This window comes from Bison bison, unplaced genomic scaffold (assembly GCF_000754665.1).
Source record: "Bison bison bison isolate TAMUID 2011002044 unplaced genomic scaffold, Bison_UMD1.0 scf7180017864474, whole genome shotgun sequence".
NCBI lineage: Eukaryota > Metazoa > Chordata > Mammalia > Artiodactyla > Bovidae > Bison > Bison bison.
In genome coordinates, this window is record NW_011495035.1 from 9,152,546 (window position 1) to 9,178,798 (window position 26,253).

The following is a 26,253-nucleotide window of genomic DNA, read 5'->3' on the forward strand; positions in this document are numbered from 1 at the left end:
TGGAATCAGCCCCTGAGAGAGCACCCTCTAGTTTTCATTTTTAACTTTGAAACAAGTGCTCTAAGGATTTTCATAGTAATGTCCATAGCAGTAGCCTTGGGCTATGAAAGAACTGTCATGAGCTATTTCTATGGCTGAGTCATTTGTAAAATGAGTATACATTAACTTAGGAATATTAATAAGGTTCTTTGTTATCTATACAAAGGTCTCTCGGAAAGAGATTTGCTTTTCTTCTCAATGTCAAACCACTACCCAGAATCAGATTTTGGTACCTTACTTTAAGCTGCCAACAAATGAGGTTATTTAATATCAAATCTTCAGCATATATTATACATATTTTTGACTGTTTTACTTAGTTGTTGGAGAGAGAAAATGGCAGACACCAATACTTGGAACAAAAGAAGAACTCAAAAAATATTTGCTGAAGGTTGGCTGAACAAATAGAAAAATTAATGACATCAGGAAAAACAAGATACTGACAAGCATATCTGTCTGTCTGTCTGCATTCAATTTCCATTTTCATCCATCCTATTTTCAACTGGTGTGCAGTGTAAACCCCTAAAATTTTAAGCTCAATGAGTAAATTTATATGGCCAGCAAATAGCATAATGTGTCATCTTTTATTTCTGTTTTAAAATGACAATATTTTGTACCCTTTAAAAAGGTACACAAACATTAGTTTTTAGTGTTTGGAAAATGGTATTTCCAAACTTAGCATGAAAAGATAACACTACCTGTCTCAGAATGTATCATCATAGGAAGTTCTTTAAGGAAAATTATCTGAATTCAGTGTATGTGAGTATATCTTCATTGTAAGTCACATGAAGAATATAATCCATGTACTTGAAAATATAAGGTATCTGGCTCACTTCAGCACCAGTCTAGAGTTGAAAACAGACCAGCCAAAGAAGAGGTATTTTAAGTCTTAGCTTATTTTGCACAGTGTGATTGACCTACCTACTCTACTGTTACTTTATCTGGTGAAAGGTGGAATCACTCGGTCACCCACGTTTCCCTTTCTGTGGACCTTCCTGTGATGCTGAGAAATGAGAATGCTAGTGCAAACATCCATAGACCACTGACTGTGGGCCAGTTATTGTGTTAAGTGCTTTACATTCATAATCTTAGTCTCTAAAGGGTGCTGTGAGATAGGAATTATTGTCCTGATATTCAAAATGAAGAAACTGAAGTTAATTCACCTACATCATATAGCTGAAGAGTTGAAAGAGCCGAGTCCGTGCTCAGGTCCTCCTGACTCCAGAGCCAATGTGTTAAACCATGCAGTAACTCTTCCTCTTGCTAAATACACTCTCACAGGTAGACCAGGTCAACCAAGCCAGTCTCACTAATGGTTTCTTCCTTCTTTTTGCGTGGAAAGGATGTCAAAAATGGGACTTTGCAATTCATAAGGTTTCTGTAAAGTTTGACTTACTATCAGTCTTAGTCCCAGTCATCCAGGAAGCCATGCAGATGTGCAGCCACACATGTAAGACGTTCAAGGGGCAAGTGACAGAGTCAAGACACAATTTTAAATATGCTACATGACGACTGGTTTTTAAAGTTATATCCCCAAAATACTTCATTTTGAAATAAATGGCACAATCATCATTATGGGAATTATATTCAAAACAAATGTATCCCTTGACCATTTTCCCAAGCTGACACTGATTCTTTTTATCGATTGCTTCTTTCAAAATTGGAGTAAGCAATAATTATAATAATATAATTATTATTAATAATGATATATGCATTAAAAATATGTATGTTACTTACATGGTTCACTGTACATTTTTCCACTTTACTTTTCTTCTGCTCCTCTGTGGATTCTTCATAAACCATATTGTATGCTACTATCATTAATCTTTCCTCGTCATTTTAAAACTAAACTTATGCTCTTCTGTGGGTGGTCCTACCCTATGGATGGCTTTAAGTCTTTCTGTTCATATGCGTGATACTTCAGTTGCTAAGTCGTGTCTGACTCTTTGGAACCCCATGAACTGCAGCACACCAGGCCTCCCTGTCCATCACAAACTCCTGGAGTTCACCCAGACTCACGTCCATGGAGTCGGTGATGCCATCCAGCCGTCTCATCCTCTGTCGTCCCCTTCTCCTCCTGCCCCCAATCCCTCCCAGCATCAGAGTCTTTTCCAATGAGTCAACTCTTCGCATGAGGTGGCCAAAGTACTGGAGTTTCAGCTTTGCATCATTCCCTCCAAAGAACACCCAGGGCTGATCTCCTTTAGGATGGACTGGTCGGATCTCCTTGCAGTCCAAGGGACTCTCAAGAGTCTTCTCCAACACCACAGTTCAAAAGCATCAATTCTTCGGCGCTCAGCTTTCTTCATATGTGTGATAGGCAGTCCCTTCTTAAAAAAGTTACTCTTCCTTATTTGTTACTATTTCTCAAAAAACATGTTGGATCCTTGATTTTGTTTTCTTTAGTCCCGTCCAGTGTTTTTTGTTTTTGTTGTTGTTTTTTTTTTTTTTTATACATACTACTTCATCTCCTGCTCTAAACGTTAAATAACTTTCCAAACAGTAAATATCTGGAGATATTTCCCCCTCACTCTCTGATTTACTTTGCAGCCTGAATTCTAAATGTTTTCAAATATTAAGGCTTTTATTATTTATCTCATGTTGCAGCTACAAGACCTTTGTACACGTTTACTCCTCAAGGAATTTAGCTGTTAAAGTACTTCCTCTATGCTATCAATTAGCTACACATGCAAGTACTATAATAGCATATTTTTTAAAACCTCATGTAAAAATAAAGTGCTAATAGTATATCCTACAGGAGAATAAAAGACAGTTGTTTTCACAGAAAAAAATATGATAGGAAAACACAGATGCCATGAAATTATGCATTTTTAGCCTGTGATTTCTGGAAAAAAATTTATATAAAATGGTGATGAATGAAATCAACATCTAAATGTATGGCCACTCCATTTGGTTTTTTAAGGTCTATAATTCACTTGTCAAAGAACCATATTCAAAGCTGGAAAAAATTCTTATTTTCAGAAACCATGGTACATGGATATTAATTCTTTGTCATATGTATGCATCGTTTATTCACCCGTATCTTTAGTAACTAGCAGCACAGAGCTGAAAGGTCTATCACCCAAGTGTCATTGTTCAGCTACCTCCTTTACTATGTAGCAATCCTACTTTTTAATACAGTGGTTTCTGATTGTTTTCTCCTGTTCCACTTCATCCTCTGCACCTGATGTTTAAAATCCCCTCATCAAGTGCTCATCCACAAGGAAAAGCAAAGGAATAGAAATTGGAAATCAAATGTACCAACTCATTGCTTTGTGCATTGAAATGTGGATTTTCTTACATACTCCCTGAGGAGCAAAAATTCATTCATTCCACTGAACTTTTTTTTGTCCCTAGGATATCAGGTAACTAGTTTGAATGCTCGTTCCCACTGGCTTCACTAAGTCAGGGAGGAAGTTGGGAAGTGATAGATTCTGGTACTTGGTAGCAATGGCTTTGGAGAGAGGAAGATGAGTTTGTATTCTTCTGGCCACTTTCTCAGTGTGTGAAGAACTTCTCTGAACTACAGTTACAGCACCTGCTAATTGGGAATTAAATCTATAATGGAATTAAGTGAGATCTGGGGAAAAGTTCTTAGCAGACCTCAATACATTTTTGCAAGTAGATGCAATCATTGCTATTAGTGTTGCAGTCATGGTAATAGAACATTATAAAGTATTCTAACTAACTTGGAATGCTTGTTGCTCTGAACATTATCTAGTACCAAGTCTTTGTAGATAAAATGATGCTCAGATAAAATATATGGGAATATTTCTGGGAAAGGCCTGGCCATGTCCAAATTTCAAAAAACTGCATATTCACAGACATAGGTCTTTAATTTGGAAAATTATCATGCTGCTAGCAATTAGGATCTAAATGGATAGTTATAAGTGAACAGAGCCATAATAAACAGGCAGCGTTTTCTTAAACATGTGCATAAATATGGTGGACTTTGAGTAGCCTCTTCAACTCTCCCTGGAGTGCATTTGTTATTCAAAACCCTGTTTTAGAAAAGTATGTGTTTACTTTTTGCTGTACTGGGTCTTCATTGCTGTGCCCTGGCTTTCTCTAGTTGTGGTGAGCAGGGGCTCATTGCATTTCATCAGCTTCTCATTGCAGTGGTTTCTTGTGGAGTATGGACTCTAGAGCACGGGCTCAGTAGTTGTGTTCAGGCTTTGTTGCTCCGTGGCATGTGGAATCTTCCTGGACCAAGAATCAAACCCATGTCCCCTACATTGGCAGGCAGATTCTTAACCACTGGTCTACCAGGATTGTTCCAAAACCCTTTCTCAATGGAGTAATCGAGATATGATTTGCCACTGGATTACAGTATTCTGAAGTGGACAGAACAAATAAATAGTAAGCCCCAGACTTGGAGCATGAAAGGCTTTGTGCTTTTCAAATATGATTAATACTCATTTAATCTTTTCCCATCATTCCTATTCTAAAATAAATCACATTTACTCTCGTGTTATTTATGAGAAAATTAATCCTTGCGTACTGTATGGCAGAGGTGATTTTCAAACTCAGATCTGTCCAAATGCAATCTTTCCATTCATTGTATTTACCATCTGGAATCTATTTCAGTTAACTGCTAAGAATCTTATCTAAATATTTTCTCAAATACCAGATTAATGCGATTTTTCTAACTGTCCAAATGCTGTGGAACTTCATGGATTCATAAACTATAAATGAAGAAACAGGAATACAGTTTTAGCTACAAGGGAAGTCCCTTTTAAACTCAATAAGAACAGTTTAAGAGCTTCCCTTGTGGCTCAGCTGGTAAAGAATCTCCCTCAGTGTGGGAGATCTGGGTTCAATCCTCAGGGTGGGAAGATCCCCTGGAGAAGGAAAAGGCTACCCACTCCAGTATTCTGGCCTAGAGAATTCCATGGACTGTATAGAGTCCATGCAATGAGTCAGACTTGACTGAGCTACTTTCATTTCACAAGAACGGTTTAAAAAAATCATCACATATATTTTTTATTTTCTTCCCCTCCCATTTCTTAATGTTCTTCCTCTAGTTAGAATCAAGGTGGATTTTGCCTGGATAAGATTTGATCTCTGTTACCCATCAGCTCTTAATTTTTCATGCAACTCTGGAGATTGGACAAGACATCTATGCTAAAACATAGATGACTTATTTTAAGAACCTGTATGCAGAAGCAATAATTTCGATGATTCAGTGCCATTTTTAGGGATAATGGTTTACAATATAAATGCCATAATGAAGTTTTTTTTCTTTTAATCGGTAGTTTGATTTTGAAGGCTTCTCAAACTATTCCTTTAAAGAAAAGAAAAAAAATCATGTTCTAGCCTCACCTAATAAAAATAATTTTATTACATGAGAAATGTAACTTAAATTGGGGCTTCCCTAGTGGGTCAGATAGTAGAGAAATGTAACTTAAATTGTGGTCATGTTTTGATTTGCACTAAGTACATGCGTGTCCTCCAGGTGGCCCTCTGCACACCTCAAGTTCAGCAGTCTTGGGTTCCCACAGTTAGATGTCATCTGTTAGGCCTGCCCACTAAATTTTTGAGTCCTTACAGGACAGAAGCGATCTTCTCATATCATCTGTGTCCTGAGCTGGCAACCAGATTTTTATATACTAAACTGATAAAAAAACAATAATGTATGAGCATTAAATTTGCCTAATACCAGAAGAAGCTGGTAATTAAGACATGTATGTGCATAAATTACTTTAACATTGTGAGCAACCCCTAAAACCAAGCCTGAGTGTGGAAACATCCCACTTTTAACTCCAGGAAGGCTATCCAGATTTATTTCCTAGCTCCATTACTTCCTGATGTTATACCTACCCTTTAAAAAATGTTAGTGCCTCTCTTTTCTAGTCTGTAAAATGGAAACATAATCAAACTTAACTCATGTTCTTATTGTTAGGATAACTTGAGGTAATCACCATAAAATACTTGCCAAAATAGCCTGCATGGAGGAAATAGTCAATAAATATGACTGAAGTTTGATCTGCATGGATACAGGGCTTATAGCCCTACAGAACAGACCTGGCTTAGAATAATCCTCAAATCCAGAAACAGGTTACTGCATGAAATGTTTTAGACCAAAAAGAAAAGAAATAGCACTTAAAACAATTGTTGTTGAGAGGATTTATGTTTGAAAAGATGAAAGAAAAAAAAATTTTTAACAACAGTATCTCACTTTATCAGACATATTTTTTATATTAACTCATTTTTATTGGTAACTATATTTACTGACTCTAGCCGCACTATTTAGGCTTGTAATGTCTTAACTCTCTAACCAAATTTGACCTCCTTGAGAAAGGGAAATTTTATTCCAAATAGAACCTTGGTCATTGCCCTGTAAATATTTTAAAATACCCAGGAACACTGAAACAATTGTAAATATGTATATAAATGCCTACTTACCCACTGTATGTAGTGTGTGTGTGTGTCGACACAGAGAGTCATATTCTAGATACACATAGAGTAAGAAATATAACTGCATACAATGAAATGGTTTGTGAACTGAGCAACTGACTATCAGAAAATGCAAATTTGCCATCCTGATTATGATATAGTTAATTACAGATAGAAGCTGGGGAGGTCACTTAGCCCATTTAAGCCTTGGTGTCTCCAGGCAGACATGTACTAGTGAAGCTTTCAGCAGTATATACACGCTCTCTCTGTCTACTGTCCAGTGTAGAAACCACTGACTGTGTGTAGCCCTTGAGCGCTTAAGATGCAGCCAGTGTGACTAAGGAACTGAACTTATAAATTTTATTTGATGTTAACTGTTTTTTAATCTAAATAAGGACATATGCCAAGTGGCTACCTTACAGTCTAGCTATAAAATCTATAAAATCTAGGTGGATGGGACAATAACACAGAAAAAGTTTAAGTTGAATTTCCCCAATCTGGGTGCTGTAAAGACTCTTACATTCTTTTTGAAGTAATGTTACCTTCTGATAATGCGTTAAATTTTAAACCTCTTTTCCTTTATTTCTCCCAACAGATCTTGAAAACTTTAAGCCAAGAACAAGAAGCACTGTGTCTGTCCGCCAAGGTCAGGGGATGGTACTGCTGTGCGGCCCACCAGCCCATTCTGGAGGTAACTGAGTGCACCAAAATGTGCACACTTCACTGGTTGCTATTTTGCTTGCTGATTGTTCTCCCATGAGCATCAGCTTGGGGGACAGTGTCATTTGTAGAGATTCCCAAAGTCCCTCTGTGTGGAGGAAGCATCGTTGGCAGTACCTCCCAAAATTAGGATAAGAAAATATCAGATTGTGCAAATGATCTATCCTGCTGCTGTCTACCTGGCACAAGGGGAAAGACACCTGAGTCAATCAAAATCAGAATCCTATTGCTTGTTAAAACCACGTAGGTAAATTGCCAGCACTGCTGCCAACTTGGTTGTATTAAAGGACAGCCTTGCTTCATTTCATCTCACTGTGGGTCTGTGAAGGGATCAGACCCAGGACCGAAGTCCGTTCACCACAGAACCAGGGTGATGTTTTGAGCACACATAGTGACTAGATTAGGAATGCATTTGTTTGCAGGTCCCTGAAAACAAAGCTAACACTGGCTTCCATGGACTTACGTTTGTGCTATCCTCACACACACAAGACTTCCAAAGTTATATAGTGTAAAGTTAGCACTACTTCTTAGGCGTATCTACCAGGACTCAAGCCCTTTCTCTGATTCTTCTCTGAAGTTTATAATGGACTGGGGGGAGTTGGGAATGGGGCGTGAAGCAGGGGGCGGGGCATGGCTAAGGCACCAAGTTTGCAATGCTTCAAGGTAAAAATGAGAAGAGGCTGGGACAAATGTCAGGTGTCTCTCCATTGTAAATTGACTTTGTATTATAGAAGGTTTGCTTTGCCCAAGGACTTGTATGTATATTGCATTGATCACCCCAGTGGCAAAAGGGAAAACTCAAGTATTTTATACAGATGCGGGATGGCCCTAAAAGAAGTCATAATTTTGAATAAGGGAGAATATGGAGAAATGCTGTGTAGGCAACTTGCAGTGTCTACTAAAAGGACTAATGATGACTGAAAGGGGAATCTGACTGCTTAATAGTTAGTGATATTTATTAGGATTCCATGACAGTTTGTGTTGACAAGACTGATAAACTCCATTTGTGGTCTTTCTGGGTAAAGTTTGATATCTGCCCTCCTTGTTATTACCTTAATTTTCCATTTGGCATTACTCATGACTGAAAAAGAAAATATTTTAAACTGAGAATTTGAAAACATTATTTTATTTTTGTCCTCTCTTCAAAAGTTTCAATTTTTCCTTCACGCCTAATGCCCCAGCTAACATTTTTAGCAGCAAATAACAATTATTTAATAGCAAAACAGCTGCAACGCTTGCATTTCAGGCCTGAAGAATACAAAAGCAGGTGGAAGAGGCAGGCACCCCTCCAAGTCTCGATGGAGGGTATAGAATTGTTAGGGTTTCTGGTTTTCAGAAACCAGCAGAGAATCCAGATTAGATTTCAGGAGTTTGTGTTCTGAAGAAATGGGTTTATTCTTTAGGACTTCCTTTTCTCTCCAAGTTAGTATGAGAACCATTAAATGTGGAGTCCAGGCCATGAGTTCTGGTCCTGGATCTGTTTCAGATCATTATTAGATATTGGACTACTATGTTCAAATTATCTATGCAACACTCATTAATCTCTAAATGAAGAGATTAAAATAAATCTCTCGGATCCTTTTTAGTTCTATCACTACATAATAATGCTAAATAAAGACTAAATATGTCTATAAGCTATATTTGCATTGCTGGAATCCTGTCCTTTATATGAGGAAAACAGTTAACTGGACATATATTTAAAGTGATGTTCATTCACACTAAGAGGTCTCTTAGTACAAAATCTGATCAAAATAAGAATGGAAGATTTTGCTAATTTCTTCTGCAGGCTACCTTCACAGTGTTAAGCTTTCACAACATGGCAGCAACTCTGAAAATTAATCGAGTAGCATATTGAGAAAAAAAAAATACCTCACTACCTCCTAGTATACTGATATCTTTAGGAAAGGCAAAACACACGAAGTGCTGCTGTGCTTCTCCGCAATGAGGCACCTGAATACTCTCCCCTTCCCACTGAGAAATATATTAAAAATTTCTGTAGACATTCATTGAAATTTGCTTGTCTCTGCTGGCAGCAGTCAGCAGCTCTGAAATCCAGTTTCTTGAGCTGTGCTGACATTCCTGACAGTCTTGATGGCAAAAGACAAGGAAATAAATATTCTCATTATGGGCTGTATTAGAAACTGTGAGCTCAGTAATACTGTGGGCAAAGCGGGCAAGGCAAGGGAATTTGCGAGACAACAACCAAGTGGGTCTTGAAGGTTATATGAGACCATCGCAGACATCCATCAGTTTGGGGCAGTGGGATCAACGATTATCTGATGAAATCTCCCCAATTACTCAAAACCCCCCAATGCAAACTGTCCAGCAGTGATTCTCTCATTGCTTTTCTAGGCTATGATTACCTTAAAGCTGGCAGCATCACCAAGAGCCGCTGGCCATACTGAGCGGCCCAGCATATGGTATCCCAGTTTCTATTGTTAACAGATCATGCAGAGGAAAGGAAATGAGTCAGCCTTTTATTATATCAGTGGGATACTGGGTAATGGCATGAAATCCATTGTAAAGGATGCTGTATGTCCTATTTCAAAAGCTGTGCAGTGTCAGACCTTCTTAAGGTACCACAGAAATGAACAGCAATTAATCTACTTTGAAAAGCTTTTCAGTCAGCAGGTATTTCCAATGCTCTACCAATCACCATTCATAGCATCTTTGACATCTCTTGGTTAATAGGTACAAATTCAGATGTGATGTCATTGCATAGACAGTACTATTAAATCTTAACCTGAACACCAAAAAAATAGAAATTGCTGTGGATGATGAGGTTGTCTGTGATGCTTCTTCACATTAGAAATAGAGTTTTAGGAGATTCAAAATTTTCACCTTGCTTTCCATCAACTCCCAGATCATTTGACAGCAGGAATTCATGATCTTTAACCAACTGCTCATTAAATAGGAACAGAAGTGAGGTGCTTTGAGATTCTTCCTCCTAGTATACTAGGAATTACCAGATTATTCACGGGTGAAATCCCCATGAACTGTTCACCAAGGGAGGTTTTTGTTTCCACCTTCCTTTTATATGTCACCAAGATCCTCACTCCTCAAAATGTGGTCCATGGGCCAGAAGTATCTTCCTTACCTGGAAGTTTGTTAAAAAGGCAGTGTTGGGACCCACACAGGGCCTGCTGTCTCCAAAGTCACATTTTAACAAAATCTCCAGGTGATTTACATGCACATTAAAGTTTGAGAATCCCTGAGCTATATGTGTGATTCCCCTACATGCCTCTCTATGTCCAGGGATGTGCAGGAAGCGGAAGCATCACCAGGGCAGCATAGGAGAGCCACAGGTGACCAGCCTTTTCCCATGGATATTCTGATTCCATAAACCTGGGGCAGGGTCCCTCAGAACCATTGTTCCAGTGGACTCTGAGGCAGCACCAGATTGAAGATCCACCCACTTTGATCCCTCTTCTGCAAAACTAGCCAAGGTTCACCCTGTTGAGGTGGAATACTTTGATTTTCACATCAAACCCAAGCAGAAGGGCAGAACATCTCTTCTATCAAGTTCATATTTAAAAGAATTTAGAATAAAATATAATCACCTCAGGCTTTCCTCCAGTTTTGTCCTTGTTGTTAAGAGAAATGAACAACTAAGAAAGGACTGGCTTTTTCTTGAGTATTCACATGAGAAAGCAGCATTTTACACGTGGACAGCTCTTACTACATTATTGTTAGAGAAAGTATGCCTTCCTAGAGCATAAAAAAAGAGAAGCACGTGATTCTGAGATTATTTTCACTGTTACGAGTTTTAGATAAACTAGCTATTAATATAATTGTCATCTTTGAATGCTTTTATACAGGATGCATCCCCATTGAACTTAGATCTCATTCACACAGACTCAGGGACCTTATAATAGTGTCTGTAGAGTTCCCTAGGGGGTTTATAATCTTTAGTTTACATTGCATTATCTTTGGATCCACATGGTAATCCTATAAGGAGTAAAGACATGTGTTTTACAGAAAAGAAAATCGAAGCAAAGAGATTAAGTGAGGTCACACATTAATCAATGGCAGGTTCAGGAGTTACCTTTCCCTAGAATGTGCAACCCCCTTTTTTATTTTATTTTATTTTTTTTTACAGTCAGGAGACAACTGTACAAATAGTTATTGGATGCTGCATGCATTAATTCTTTGAGTTCCATCCCAGATCAGTGCAGTCTGAATTTTTTGAGAGGGACTCCTCTGGCATCATTAAAAGTTTTGTTTTGTTTTTTTTTTATTTGTCTTCACTGGGTCCTAGTTGTGGCACATGGGATCTTCAGTCTTTCATCTTTGTTGCAGCTTGAGGGTTCTTTTAGTTGGAGCATATGGAATCTTTAGTTGCAGCGTGCAAACTCTTAATTGTGGCATGCGGGATGTTTAATTGTAGCATGTGGGATCCAGTTCCCTGACCAGGGATCGAACCCGAGCCCCCTGCATTGGGAATGCAGAGTCTTAACCACTGCACCACCAGGGAAGTCCCACATTCATAGTTTTAATAGCACTCCAGATGATTCTGATGTGCAGCCTGAGTGGAAAATGTGTGTCTCTGCCCTAAAAAATCAAATAGCTCTTGTCCCAGCAAGACCTTTCTATTTGCAAATGTCTCCAGGGTCTCAGAAATTAGCTTGAATCTAGGTATATCTTGAATATTATAGCCTGAAAAAAATCAGTGCCTTTCTACCGCATGGTTATTCCAGCTGGATGTTTTGTCTTTGCTGTAGGACAAGGGTGAAGCATGAAACTAGGACACCCACATTCTAATCCTAGCACTGCTGTTAACTTATACAGCCAATTATGTAACTGCTCTGAACCCTCTTGTTTTTCTGTCTCCCCACCCGTACTTGAGTTCCAGCATCAAGATGTCACCTTCAGAATCCAGCTCACCCAGTTTCTTAATTAGTCCAAACTATGCTGACAGGTCACTGGGCCAGGACTAATCTTAATCTGCTGAAATGAGCCTACTTTATGCCCAGAATGATCTTTAAGACATCTACATTCTAGTCAAGAATGTATAATGGATAAGGCTGCCGCTGCTGCTGAGTCGCTTCAGTCGTGTCCGACTCTGTGCGACCCCACAGATGGCAGCCCACCAGGCTCCTCCATCCCTGGGATTCTCCAGGCAAGAACACTGGAGTGGGTTGCCATTTCCTTCTCCAATGCATGAAAATGAAAAGTGAAAGTGAAGTCACTCAGTCGTGTCCGACCCTCAGCAACCCCATGGACTGCAGCCCTCCAGGCTCCTCCGTCCATGGGATTTTCCAGGCAAGAGTACTGGAGTGGGGTGCCATTGCCTTCTCCGAATGGATAAGGCAGGCAGTGCCTACTTCCCTTGTCCATGTCTTACTCCCCACTCCTGCCCTAGCCTGGCTCCCATGCTTACCAATTTTATGTAACTTCAGATTTTCTGGTGCATCTGTATTAGCTCCAAATGACAACCCATTCCATTGCAATCCAGACAGTTTAGCTCTTGCTTTAATGTGTCAGCCAACGGTACATGGAGATTCCATTTTTACCCAGCTGCAAACCTCAAACCGTAACGCACTGTGACCTGGTAGTATAATTGCCAAGCCCACTCATCATATCAGACCTTCTTGGATACTGACATGTTATTGGCTAGGTTCTAATTTTCTCTCTGTGTTGTTTGGACAATTAGCCACCTTCCTTAGGAAGCAGTCCCTCCACTACCAGCTTATTCCTCTACTTTCTCTCACTGAGATTTCAGACTCTCTCCTACACCACATCTTGGTTCCCAGAAGAACTCACAAATCCTTACACAATATTATGCCAACCAAATGGAATGTATCTTTGCCCTTTCAGTTCAGTTCAGTCGCTCAGTTGTGTCTGACTCTTTGCGACCCCGTGGACTGCAGCACTCCAGGCTTCCCTGTCCATCACCAGCTCCTGGAGCCTGCTCAAACTCATGTCCTTCTAGTCGGTGATGCCATCCAACTATCTCATCTTCTGCCATCCCCTTCTCCTCCTGCCTTCAATCTTTCCTAGCATCAGGGTCTTTTCTAATGAGTCCGTTCACATCAGGTAACCAATTTGCCCTTTAAACCTCTCCAATGTGTTTTAAGGATAAAAAGATATAGATGTGGTACCAGTTTGCACAATTCAAAATGCAGACATTCTTGATTTTATTAATTAGGCTTGGTTTGATTTTTTTCATTTGCATAAGCTTGAAATTAAGGTTAACTCAGAAATGTTGCTTGTCTTTGAAAACATGATTCTTGATTTATATTCATGTAGCAACTTTTAAGTAGGCAAATATTTTTCAGATATCTCTTCCAAGAGATTCATCTGGAATATGCATCTATTATTAACATAAGCTCATCATGCTCTGGCATTGTGGCTTTATTAAAATGCTGATTTAGCCATTCTCCTAACATCTGAAAATTGCTCTTAAAAATGCAGCATGACAGTTGAGGTACAGTCTACCAATCATCTCTTCTCAGGCCAAGCCCTCTGTAATTCTTTGCATTGTACATTAGTGTGCACAGTATGTATCTGGGGTTCATTCATTTCCTTAGAAGAAGCAAAGCATTAAGTGGGCCTCAGAGGAGCTAAGGTTTTTAAAAGATATCTGAGAATTTTTTAAATAAACTAGGAAACATAGTCTTCAGCTTATTTTATATGGCAATTTGAAAAAATGTAAAGTTTGAAATTTTTAAATGGCTATGAGATTAACAGTCACTCAATTGTCATGAAAAACCATAAAAAGAATCTCATTCTATGCATTGTAACCATCTCCTTTTCTGGTTTTAGTGGGGACATGGATGGATGCACATATCAGGACAAAGGGTTGGCGTTGCATTTCAGGCGTCTTGGGGTGTGTGTGTGGATTGAGAGAAGGTGCCCAAAAGTAGGCTCAGTTTTTAAGGTGTTTAAGTAATAAATGATAAATTATATTCTTAGGACCTTGAGTATTTATTGTTTGTTCACCACTGAGGTAGCTGACCTTTGATGTCCATTTCATGTCATCTGAAAAGTGACTTTCTTGAGACGTGCCTTATCTCCTGCAAGTAAATTTTAGAACCACAGCTGCTCAGCAAGTTAAGACTGACCTTGCTGGAGACCAGTGATTCCGAAGCAATTCTGTCACGAAGGCAATATGCAGCTTTCTGACATCTGGACCTGGAACCCTGGGAAATAATCTTTAAAATGCTGATTGGGACAGCATTGAAATAATACTGCTATTCTAGCCTTCAAGAATATTATGTATCAAACTCAGTGAAACCAACTTTTATGATTTTATTTCTATGTAATATGCATTCCAAATTCCACTTCTAAGCCCAAAGTATTATATATTCATTTGAGTAGATATCTACTGAAATTCACTGAGGAAAGGTTAATATTTAGTTAGTGATAGGTTAATCAGCACCATAGTACTAGGGTTTTTTTTTTTAATCTTGTATTGAATATTCTTAAGGCAATCTTGTTAGATGCTCCTTGACTCTACCATGTTTCTTTGAAAAATACAAACCTGGATTCTTTAATCTGAAACTTAATGAGCTGATTCCTCCCTTTTTTTTCTCTTCCCACTTTGTCAATCAGAGGAGGTTACGGCACCCGGCTGATTTAATCAGCATAGAGAAATGTGAAACAGTTTGGAAGATGAGGTTTTTCTCCTTTCATTAAACCTCCTTTGTTTCACCAGTTGAGAAGAAAAAAGCCTCCTGGATCAGGGACTACTTGTTATAAACTTGTCCGACCTAAGCAGACTGGTGAAGTGTTTCGTGTTTGGAAGCAGAGGCCACTAGGATTATTTGTCCTTACCACAACAGATGCAGGCTCCATTTCTCTCAGCCATGAGATAATGTAGCTCAACTGCCAGGGGCGGGGTTTGGGGTGGTGAGGAAGGGAAATAAGGAGTTAGTGTTTAATGGGGACACTGTTTCAGTTTAGGAAGGTGAAAAATTGGAGAGATGGATGATGGTAAAGTGTTGCACAACAATGTGATAGTACTTACTATACAGTTAAATATGTTTAAAATAATATATGTGACTTTTACCATAATGTTTTTAAATGTTAAAAAAAAAGAAGGAATCAATAAGGAAAGCAAAAGGGAGAAATTAGGCCCCACATTTTTAGAGGAATGGTAAGCTTCTCCTTCAGTAGATGTGACAAGAAGAGTTGAGATGAACATTTCTGATCTTGATTATTTCCAAAATCAGTCAAGCATATTCTCTGACGCTACTGACGTACTTTGTGCCTTTCAACTTTCCTATCCATTCTTTAAAACAACTTGAATGTTTCATGACTATACTTTTGAATGCCGAATATCAATAACTGCGTACTTTTGGAGTACAGAAAATGAGTTGTATCAGTAGAAGCATTCCCTGATCCTAAAATAATTCTGAGTCCCCCAGTTTCTTAAACTAACCTGTAATAGAGAATTGCTGGTCTGTTTTCAAAGAAGATCACCCCAGGCATGGTAGTTGTACACTTTGTACTTTGATTCTCCTTTCAGTTCTAGTAAGAGACATATTTAAACTGTCTTTGCACCCATAGCAAGTCCCAGGCCATACACCTAGAAATAGACTCAGCTGCTTAATAGCTGCCCAGTATTTCTGCCTGGAGAGTCCCATGGCCTGAGGAGCCTGGAGGGCTGCAGTCCATAAGATCACAAACGGCTGGATATGGGTGAGCACCTGAGGACACACACTTAATAACAATTAGTTGAATTTCTTTGGTAGCCTAGAGAAGATCATTTAGTTCTTAAAAAAAAAAGCAAAACTAAATCTCACGATTTTTTTCTTTTTCTTCTTTGCTTTTATCCATACATTTCCATGTTCTTTATTTAGCCAAAATCAAAGATTTTATAGTTCATTACTGATGACCCTAATTACCCAGCTTCTCTCCTGATATAATAGTTACTCTGTACTTAATTTCATGATAGGCTGTATAGTTGTAGATAGATTTAACTTCAAGTTGAGAATGTCTCTATTTTCTTTTCAGACATTAAAAAAAAAAATCAAAGTGATTATCTCCAGGTTTGATCCTTAGAACTGGAGAACCATTCATCTGTCAGAGTGAGGGTCAAACACATTAGCACCAAAAGAAAATGGCATTTGGAAAGTGAGATTTGATCCATAAAAGCTGACTGTGATCATTCAACAAAGCTCACCTGCATGCAGAGTTCCCTTTCAGAAGAATCCTGTCCCAAAAAGCAGTGAAGGATGATACTGTGTGGAAACCTAGGTGCTAGGTGGGCTGTGAAGAGTCTGCAGATGTGAAAAGCACATTATATGCCCAGTAGAGTGCTACCAGCCAGAGCAGAACAAATGATCAACACTGATCCTCCAACAACATGAACCTGCCTGATCATTTCATAAATAATCCAGTGGACAATCACCGAAGGATATATGGCAAGCATTCTTGTTTTAATGCCTGTTAGAAATATGAATCTTGTCTTTTCAGCTGAAGAAAGAAACGAGCAGCTCTTTCCATACATTTTCAGAAATGAATCGGTGTTTTGTCAGGTCAGTGCATCACGATTTTACATTGAATTAAGCAGGATAATGGTGCAGTACATAGAATGAGGAAATGCTGGCTGAGTCCTGGAAATTTGGAAATAGAGTCTGGTTGGGAGATCAGAAATGAAAGTCTCAAGCAGAATATTTACCATTGCCAAGGATCCTGATCCTATGAATATGATAGTACAATCATGAAGTTGGCCATTTTTCTGATATACTTTTTTTATCTCATTTGGTTTAGTTTTTAGACATTTAGAAAAGAAATACCTGGAGTTGGTCAAATCAAAGACCAGGCAACACTATACATGTACACAAGTGAAGCTCACTTCTACTGACAAAAGAATAGATGGTAGCATTTTGTCTAAAGGTAGGATTATAGCTTCTGATTTAGAAGAAAATGACTTAATGAAGTGGCTGTTTATTTATCAAGGTCAAACTGTAAAGACAAAAAGCTTCTTTAACCTATCATGCTTATGTGAGTTAGCTATAGTCGCTAATAATTTTGGTATTTGAAACATAGAGAATAAATACAAAATTTCGAATGAAGTAGTAATCCTTTTACAGAAGGACCAACCCTGCCTACATTGTGAACTAAAAGAAATGTCACAAATTTAATGCAGAAGCAGGTTGGGAGACTGTTGATGATATTTTAGGTGGGTCCTGGCTGCTGATGAAGCAGTGGGCAGCCACGTTGTACGGAGCAAGAATGCTCGTTCCCGTTTCTTACTTCAATACATCCTGTTTTTCTCACATCAGCTGGTTGCAAGCTAACACATTATCACCATCCTCACCATCAAAATTAACCCCTGGAAAGGAGTTGTGTTATAACAACACTCTGCAGGAATTCATAAATCCATATGGCAGCACAGCTGGAAAGATAGCTGCAGTTGATAATGTAGTGATTCAAAAATATCCAAAGCATCTCTACTTTGCAAAGTCATTTAGAATTTGTACACTTTCTCCTTCCCTCAGACTGACACACACACTAGGGAACACCTGGGAAATGCCAGAATGCTTCAGTTTTATAGGTGCTTGAAGCCCCAGTTTTTACCATTTCATGCAAACCCAGATTTGCCTTTGGAAAGAATAAATAGGATTTTCAAAATAAATAGTAGCCGATTTAAGTACCCTATATTTCTTCCATTTATGGTTCCTGATTACTGCAAAATGAGGCCAGATTGAGACATCTCTGAAATAAAAACCTAGGTATAACAAAACATCTCTACACCTTGTCTAGGTTTTGCTACCTTCTCAGTTTGTTCACTGTATTGCAAGCTAGCATTCCTTATCAGTGTACAAGTCCAGTTTACTTCAGTGAAGTTATTGTGATCAACAAAATTTATGATTGGGTCCCATTGCAGTACATAAATCAGGATATTGAGGTTGATGAGAATAGATTTTTTATTTTAAGTGAAAGCATCAAACCTTGGCAGAACTTCTCAGATGCCAGCAGTTATGGCAGATACAGAAGTGAGCAAAAGCAGAGTGGTTCCTCTTATCATGGAATCTACAGGTCTGCTGGGGCATGAGTGGGTGATCAGATAATCACCCGGGGACGTGAACTCTCGGTAATGAGGTGGGAGAAGAACAGAGCTCAGTGACCTGATCCTGTAGAACAGAAGGACATGTTGTAGTCTGGGAGAAGGCTTCCCTGAAGACTTAGCTCTAGACTTAAGACGTAGATTAGATTTTTAAGGATGAGAGAGGACAAGGAAAGAAGGACTAGTAGATTAGACAGGACAACAGTGCATAGGTCTTGTGTAGGGAGATTGCCTGGCCATGAGAGATAACTCAGTGTGGCGGGACCTCCAGAGCAGCAGGAAGAGTGGGACGGGTCTCAGTCTGGGATACAAGCAGACACTAGAGTCAGATGTGGTAGTAGAGATTTTGGTGTTTTTCCAAAGAGAAGTTAGAAATTGCCAAAGATTTTTTTTTAAGTAGTATTGTGAAACAGGTTATAAGTTAAGGTGGAAAGCATTTTAAAATGGTTTCTTGGCAGGCAAGGCTGATTTATTATTACCCAGTTTTCTATGAAAAAAGAAAGAAACAAGGGTCCATATAGTCAAAGCTATGGTTTTTCCACTAGTCATGTATGGATGTGAGAATTGGACCATAAAGGAGGCTGAGCACTGAAGAGCTGATGCTTTCGAACTATGTTGCCAAGGAAAATTCTTGAGAGTCACTTGACAGCAAGGATATCAAGCCAGTCAATCTTAAAGGAAATTGACTCTAAACATTCATTGGAAGGACTGATGCTGAAGGCTGAAGCTTCAATACTTTGGCCACCTGATGCGAAGAGCCAACTCATTGGAAAAGACTCTGATGGTGGGAAAGATTAAGGGCAGGAGGAGAAGGGTACGACAGAGGATGAGATGGTTGGATGGCATCACTGACTCAATGGACATCAGTTCAGTCACTCAGTCATATCTGATTCTGCGACCTCATGGACTGCAGCATGCCAAGCGTCCCTGTCTATCACCAACTCCCGGAATTAAGCCTGGCATTTAAGACCATGGGGTCTCAAAGAGTCGAATATGGCTGAGCAACTGAACAACAAAAATCAAACTAAAATCAGGGGATTACCATCAAAAATTTACTTGAAAGATTACTTATACACGTAGCACAGGTAAGTCAAATAGAGAAGTGACCATTCAATACTGTCTTAGTCCATCCAGGCTACTACAAAATACTACAGACTAGGTGGCTTATAAACAGCAGATATTTATATCCACAGTTTGGAAGACTGGAAGTCTGAGATGGTGCCAGCAAGGTGAGGTCAGGACTCTGATCTTGGTTGCTTGCGCTAAGTCAGTCGTGTCAGACTTTGTGTGACCCTATGGACCATAGCCTGCTAGACTTCTCTGTCCATGGGATTCTCCAGGCAAGAATATTGGAATGGGTTGCCATTTCCTTCTCTAGGGGATCTTCCTGATCCAGAGATGGAACCCGCCTCTCTTACGTCTCCTGCACTGGCAGACAAGTTCTTTACCCCTAACACCACCTGGGAAGCCCCTTGGTTGATTTCCCTTCTATACATTTTCGCTGTATAGAGGGAACCTGACAGTTCTGTGGGATCTCTTTTATAGAAGCAATAATCTCATTTGTGAGGGCACTGCCCACAGGACCTAATCACCCCTCAAAGACCCCACCTACTAATACCATTGCCTTTATGATTTAGGATTTCAAGATATGAATTCTGAGGGAACACAAACAGTTACACTAGAGCAGATAGTAACAACTAAAGAACGGAACTGTAACAAGGGAGACAGAAAAAACATCTTTAAAGGCCTCAAGCAATAGCCACTTTGTATTTATCAAATACACATTGAATCTGGACACCTACTGTAAATAAGGGCTTCCCTGGTGGCTAAGACAGTAAAGAATCTGCCTGCAATACGGAAGACCCAGGTTCAATCCCCAGATCAGGAAGATCCCCTGAAGAAGGGAATGACAACCCACTCCAGTATTGCTGACGGGAGAATGCCATGGACAGACCATTGAGTTGCAAATAGTTGGAAAGACTGAGCGACTAACACTTTCTTTCAATTTAAGTATTTGATGCCTGCTTCCTTGTTATAAAACATTTTTCTAAGGGAATCCAGAAGTAATGTTCTATCATACTTACCAGTATACATACACACCCACACGCGTATACACAAATGACCTGCCCCACCCCAAGAATTATTAGGAAATTAGCAATTCTAGATAATTATAGGGAAAGAGACTGACATGGCATATTGGGTGTAGACATAAGGGTGATCCCAGTTTACCCAGAAGGTGAAAACTAAAGCAATAGAAAGTTCTATCTGAGTTCTTCAGAATTTTATTTAATCAGTGATAGCCAGATACCACTGTTGGGATGGAAAAGTAGTTTTCAAATTGCCTAAAACTTAACTTCTGAGATAGGAATTATGGAACCACCTCCCCCCACCCTTGGTCAGTTTGAAAGAATAAAGAAATACACACGTTTTTATTTAGTGAACCTCAGACATGGATAGAATTACAACCAATGTTAATAAATAAAGTTTAAAAAAATAAAAAAAACTCCAGCACAGTGACTTAAAAAAATATTCAGTGACAAAAGAGGGGAGGGGTTGAAGGGGAGGTGTCAACTATTGCCTGAGGATGCAAAACAAAACAAACACTAAAAATACAGGTGAAAGAGACGCCTTAAGGAAATACAATAACATTAAGAGATGCTTCTCTTGTGCTTTCAGTCAAGTACAAGAAAACAAAGATCCTCTGAAACAGTGGTCGTGTAAAAAGAACTGATTCTGATACAAACCATAGTTTAAAAGGAGCTAACAAAAGTTAGAGATGAAAGAATTAAAATCTGCAAGGCAGACTGAGCAATAAGCCAAATAAACATTGTAGAAAACTAAATCAGTGATAAGCATGACTAACTAAAATTTGTTCTTTTTTTTGAAGCCTGCTGGGTTATAGTCCATAGAGTCCCAGAGTCGGACTCAACTGAGTGACTGAGCACTTACTTAAAGGAAAGTATAATGATCAGGAAGCTTTGTAAACATAGCAGTTAGGGAATAAAGGTCTAATTTTATATAATCAATATAATTGATAAAGATGTTTGATCATTATATATATATATATATATATAAACTATTTTATTTTATGTCACGGCACACTTAGCATTTCATATTGTACTTTTTCTACTTTGACAGGGAGACAGAAGTTATTATGGTGATCTTTATTTTAATAATTAAAGTAAATAGAGATCTCGGTAGGTATAAAAACAAAATGTATACCTTTCAAACTGCTAGAACAAGTTCAGTCAAAGAAACTATTCAATTAAAACGAAGCCCAAAAAGGAAAAATGAGAAAAACAGCATAAATAAAAAATACACAAAAAGATGACAGATAAGAGTAACAGAAACTTGTAACAGTAATAGTAACTTGTAACAGAAAATATAGAGGTATAATTTCTGTATTTAATGAGAACATACAATTGAATTAAAAATCTGTTTGATCTAGTCAAAATATGATGGCATCATTTCAAATAAAATATCTATTATCCTTATAAAGTAAGCTTTATTAAAAACAAAAAAGAGGGTAGAATTATCAGTTTAGGACCAAAGTGTTACTTACATGCTGCTGCTACTGCTGCTAAGTCGCTTCAGTGGTGTCTGACTCTGTATGACCCCATAGACAGCAGCCCACCAGGCTCTGCCATCCCTGGGATTCTTCAGGCAAGAATACTGGAGTGGGTTGCCATTGCCTTCTCCAATGCTTGAAAGTGAAAAGTGAAAGTGAAGTCGTTCTGTCGCATCCGACTCTGTGCGACCCCACGGACTGTAGCCCACCAGGCTCCTCCGTCCATTGGATTCTCCAGGCAAGAGTACTGGAGTGGGTTACCATTTCCTTCTCCATATTTACATGCAAAAATATTTAATTGGCAAAGGATACTTTTTTATTATTGAATACACAAATCTCAGTGAAGATATTCCAATTATATTAAATATCATAAAACATAAAGTCAAAATTTATAATAGTAAATAATTGAAAATACAAGGAGAAATTACTGAAGCACATTTGTTATGTAACTTGACAGTCTAAGTAAATAGAAATAATAATATAACAACTTTGAATAATGTAATAATAAAATATATATCTGTACATTATTTTCTAGTGCCCATGTAATACTTATTTCGATTTACTATATATTAAGAAAAGAAAACCTTCAACATGTTAAAATTGTACAGATCAGGCCTTATTTTCTGCTGTAATGTAGTTAAACCAGAGATTAGCTATAGATTAGTTTTATATTAATACAATGACAGTTGTATTTAGTGATCTCCGAGGTTGCTTCCAGCTCAAATTTTAGATGATGCTCCCTTGTTAACTAATTCTTTCTCTGTTTAAGTATTTTTGTTCCAGCCTTTGGGGGAAGAAGATGTTCGCATTGTTTGGAGGTGTTTCTACAATATGTGGATATGTGGGTCTCTTGTTGTTGTTTAATTGCTAATTCATGTCTGACTCTTTGCCACCCCCTGGTCTATAGCCTGCCAGGCTCCTCTGTCCATGGAATTTTCGAGGCAAGAATACTGGAGTGGATTGCCTTTCCCTTTTCCAGGGGATCTTCCCATCCCAGGGGTTGAACTTGCATACCCTGCATTGGCAGATGGATTCTTTACTGCTGAGCCACTTGGGAAGCCTTCCTGCAACCCATATAACTACTTTATTGCTGATTTTCCTTTTGAAAATCACTCTGGTTCTTCAAGTTAAAATAACTGTCCTTGCTACCCTGCCTTGAGAGATGGTTATTACTAAAAATGTCTGGGTTGGCAGTAATCTGCTTTGTTTCTGCCTAGAGCTGTTTTGAGTCTCCAACGGCAGACCTTCAGTGTGTTACTGGGGCAAGTGTGCAGTGATGTGCATTAGATCTGCACTGAGCAATGCTCAGATGATTTGACTTTCTGCAGGGAATGAAAAAAATATACATATAAACACCCCTATTCCCAAGTGGCACTGTAACCTAGTTAGGAGAATTGCTTGCGGGGGACTGCATTATGCTAAGAGGACTAGTTCATTTTCAGGTTAGAAAACTTTAAATTCAAGTTGACATAGCTTCTCTTTTCATTTCCATACTCATCTCAGCTGGGGAAATGCAGCGTTTGTCACTAAAAATCAACCAGTGAAATACTGCGGAGGTGGGGGTGTGGGGCGAGTGTAGGGGAGTCAGTGGTCCAAAGCCTGAGAGTGGCTGTGATCTGAAATATGTTGTGTTTTATTTTGTAGCAGACACCATACCAAATGTGCATTCCACTCGTAGACCTTTTCAATAAAATCCCATGCACCCGGCAGCAATCTTTGACAGCAATGCAATCAACACAAATTATCTGGTGATGTACCAACATTCCAGACAGCTCATAAGCAATTAGGGATCAAGTCTGAATTAAATCCAGAGGTTCAGGGCTAAGTATATTAGGGTAATGCAGAGAATGATATTCTGCCAGTTTTCTGACCATGAGTGGCTTCATTCAGCAAACCTCACATTAGGCTCTCCCCTCTTAAGTACCACATGTGGCTTTTTCTGTTTTAATGTCAGGGTAGATCCATAAAGATTAGTGTGTAGCTCTTGTAGGGGAGGAAAAGCTTTTGTCTCTTCCCTCTAGGTTCTTTGGCTGGCCTAATAATTAAATTGGCCTAAGATCAACAGGAAAAGAACACATTTGATTCTGTACATACAGGGGCCCATACAAATACGAGATTCAGAGTTTAAGTGACCAAAGCAGGTTGCTTTTATACTTTTGAAGGATTGTCAAGACAAAGAAGTTTGGACTCTGGGTAGTAAATGAGTGAAGAAGTAGCAAAGTTGGTTAAAATATCCTTGTGCTTAGTCGCTAAGTTGTGTCCGACTATTTGCCACCCTTTGGACTGTAGACTTCCAGGTCCTCTCTCCATGGGATTTTTCAGGCAGGAAATACTGAAGTGGGTTGTTGTGTCCTTCTTGGCCCTAAATTCCCTATCTCTGGTGATAAGGGATAATCTCTCCTTTTGTACAAAGAGAGTATCTTTCACATGGGAGATTTATTTCCTGCTTTCAGGAGGACAGAGGAGGGTCAGTGTCTTACTAGCACTATTTCTTAAGTAACTTTAATTCAAAATAATCAATATGCGAACATGACACACTTTGGGGTGACGCATTCTGTTCTTTCATTATACTGAAATTTTCAGATTGCAAATGAATGGCCTCATTAAAGGACAGATTGGCTGAGACTAAAAGTAATCCCGGGTAATCCTACTTTTAACAGCTCTCATCTTTGCCATGTGCAAGTATTTTTAAAATGAGTTACGTGGACGTGCTTTTCTAGACACCTTTCACCTACAGTTTCACCATATTCCCCTTCTAACAGAAGCCTAGAAACAATTCAGGATTAATTAATGGAAGAGTCCATTGTATTTTATAGATAGAATGAGAAATATGCAAGTTGTAAGGGTTTCTGTTGACAGACTAGTGGGACATATTTGCCATTCAGACCCTACACCTTGTAAGAAAAAATTAAGAAGAATTTGGGGTGTTGACCCTGGGATGTGTAATGCATGCATGGCTCTTGTAAGCTGTTACCTCTTAATCACTCAGGAGCTGAGGCTCTTGAAGCAGACTAATGATCCCCTGCTGACTACCACGCTGCTTGCACTTCTGCCTTCAACACATCTGTCTGCACTGCTTCCCAAGGGGACTCTCTTAAAGTTGGAAAGTCTGACATCCGTACATTAGCTACCCTGTGACTTTCTCCGTTAATAATGTACTGGCCCACTGTAAGCTCTGTGTTTCCTCCCCAACACCGACTGCTTTCCCTTTTATGTGCCACTATGCCAGTCATCAGAGAGACGGCCAGAGAAAAGACAGCTGGCATCTATAACTCATAGGGGGCTCATAAAAACTAAAGCAGGTAGATTGTTCTCTCAAATGAAGTTCTTGGAAGTACTGAATGATGAATGTTGTGCTCATGTTCTCCTTCCTCTAGCTTGGTGACAGCTAGTAACCAGTTTAAAAAAGAAGAAAAGCAACTCTACACCCTCAGTGACACACACACATATTTTAAATTTTATTTAAAAGATTCATTTTGATATATGGCAAAACCAATACAATATTGTAAAGTTAAAATTTTTTTTTAAGTTTAAAAAATACAATTAAAAAAACAGATATACTTCTAATTGTTAGTTTCAATCCTTGAAGATATAGCCCAATTATTTTGAAAACATTATTTCTTTCCATATCTGCTAAGGAAATGTCCTAGGATATGACAGCTAAATATGTTGTCAAGACCTGTTTTCCAATTAGTTGTTACAAAAGAATTATCTGCAGTAAGTCAGAATGCCTTTAAGATTTTGGCTGGCATATTTATTAATTTACCTTATATGCAGGTAGAAACTAGGGACTGGAAAGAAAAAATCTGGAACCTACTGGGCCAGAGTGGCAGGTTTTATGTTTCTCGAGCAAACAAAAGAAAAGACAAACAAGTGATCAAAACAGAATTATATTGAATCCCTATAGGTGAATAGTTTTTATTTCTCTAAAGCTCATAAATACTGAGAGGTTCAGTGCTTCCCTTGACAGATTACTTGTCATGTGACTGTAGGAAGAAATTACCCCATCCGAATCTAGGGCTGTAAAACTTTCAGGGATCACACTGAAGCTGAATTAGACTGAACCTGATGTATGAAAACAAGGAATGGTGAAGACTCTGATGCACTAGAGAACACATTTCATTCAAGGAGGGACACCTGGTTATGCCTGGTGTTCATCCAACTGTTCTTAAGCTTAAGAACATGTTCTTAAGCTCGACTAGACTATCAAAATGACATGATCACCGTAGGTCACACTCAGCAACTACCTCACTTAAGGACAGGACCCAGAGCTGCAACAGACCTTCTCTCCACAGGGAGTCCTCAGTTCAGTTCAGTCGCTCAGTCATGTCCGACTCTTTGTGACCCCATGAATCGCAGCACGCCAGGCCTCCCTGTCCACCACCAACTCCCGGAGTTCACCCAGACTCACATCCATCGAGTCAGTGATGCCATCCAGCCATCTCATCCTCTGTCATCCCCTTCTCCTCCTGCCCCCAATCCCTCCCAGCATCAGAGTCTTTTCCAATTAGTCAAC

The 26,253-nt window shown here is 38.9% G+C and overlaps 1 protein-coding gene across 3 annotated transcripts in view; it reads left to right on the plus strand.

Moving 5' to 3' along the window:
• Window positions 1-26,253, plus strand: part of CNTN4 (contactin 4) — a 999,337-nt gene that overhangs the window by 725,306 nt on the left and 247,778 nt on the right. For all 3 annotated transcript variants that reach the window (XM_010862023.1, XM_010862025.1, XM_010862024.1), the window contains one exon: window positions 7,028-7,123. In XM_010862023.1, coding sequence (XP_010860325.1) covers window positions 7,028-7,123 — 96 coding nt within the window. The remainder of the gene's footprint in view (window positions 1-7,027; window positions 7,124-26,253) is intronic.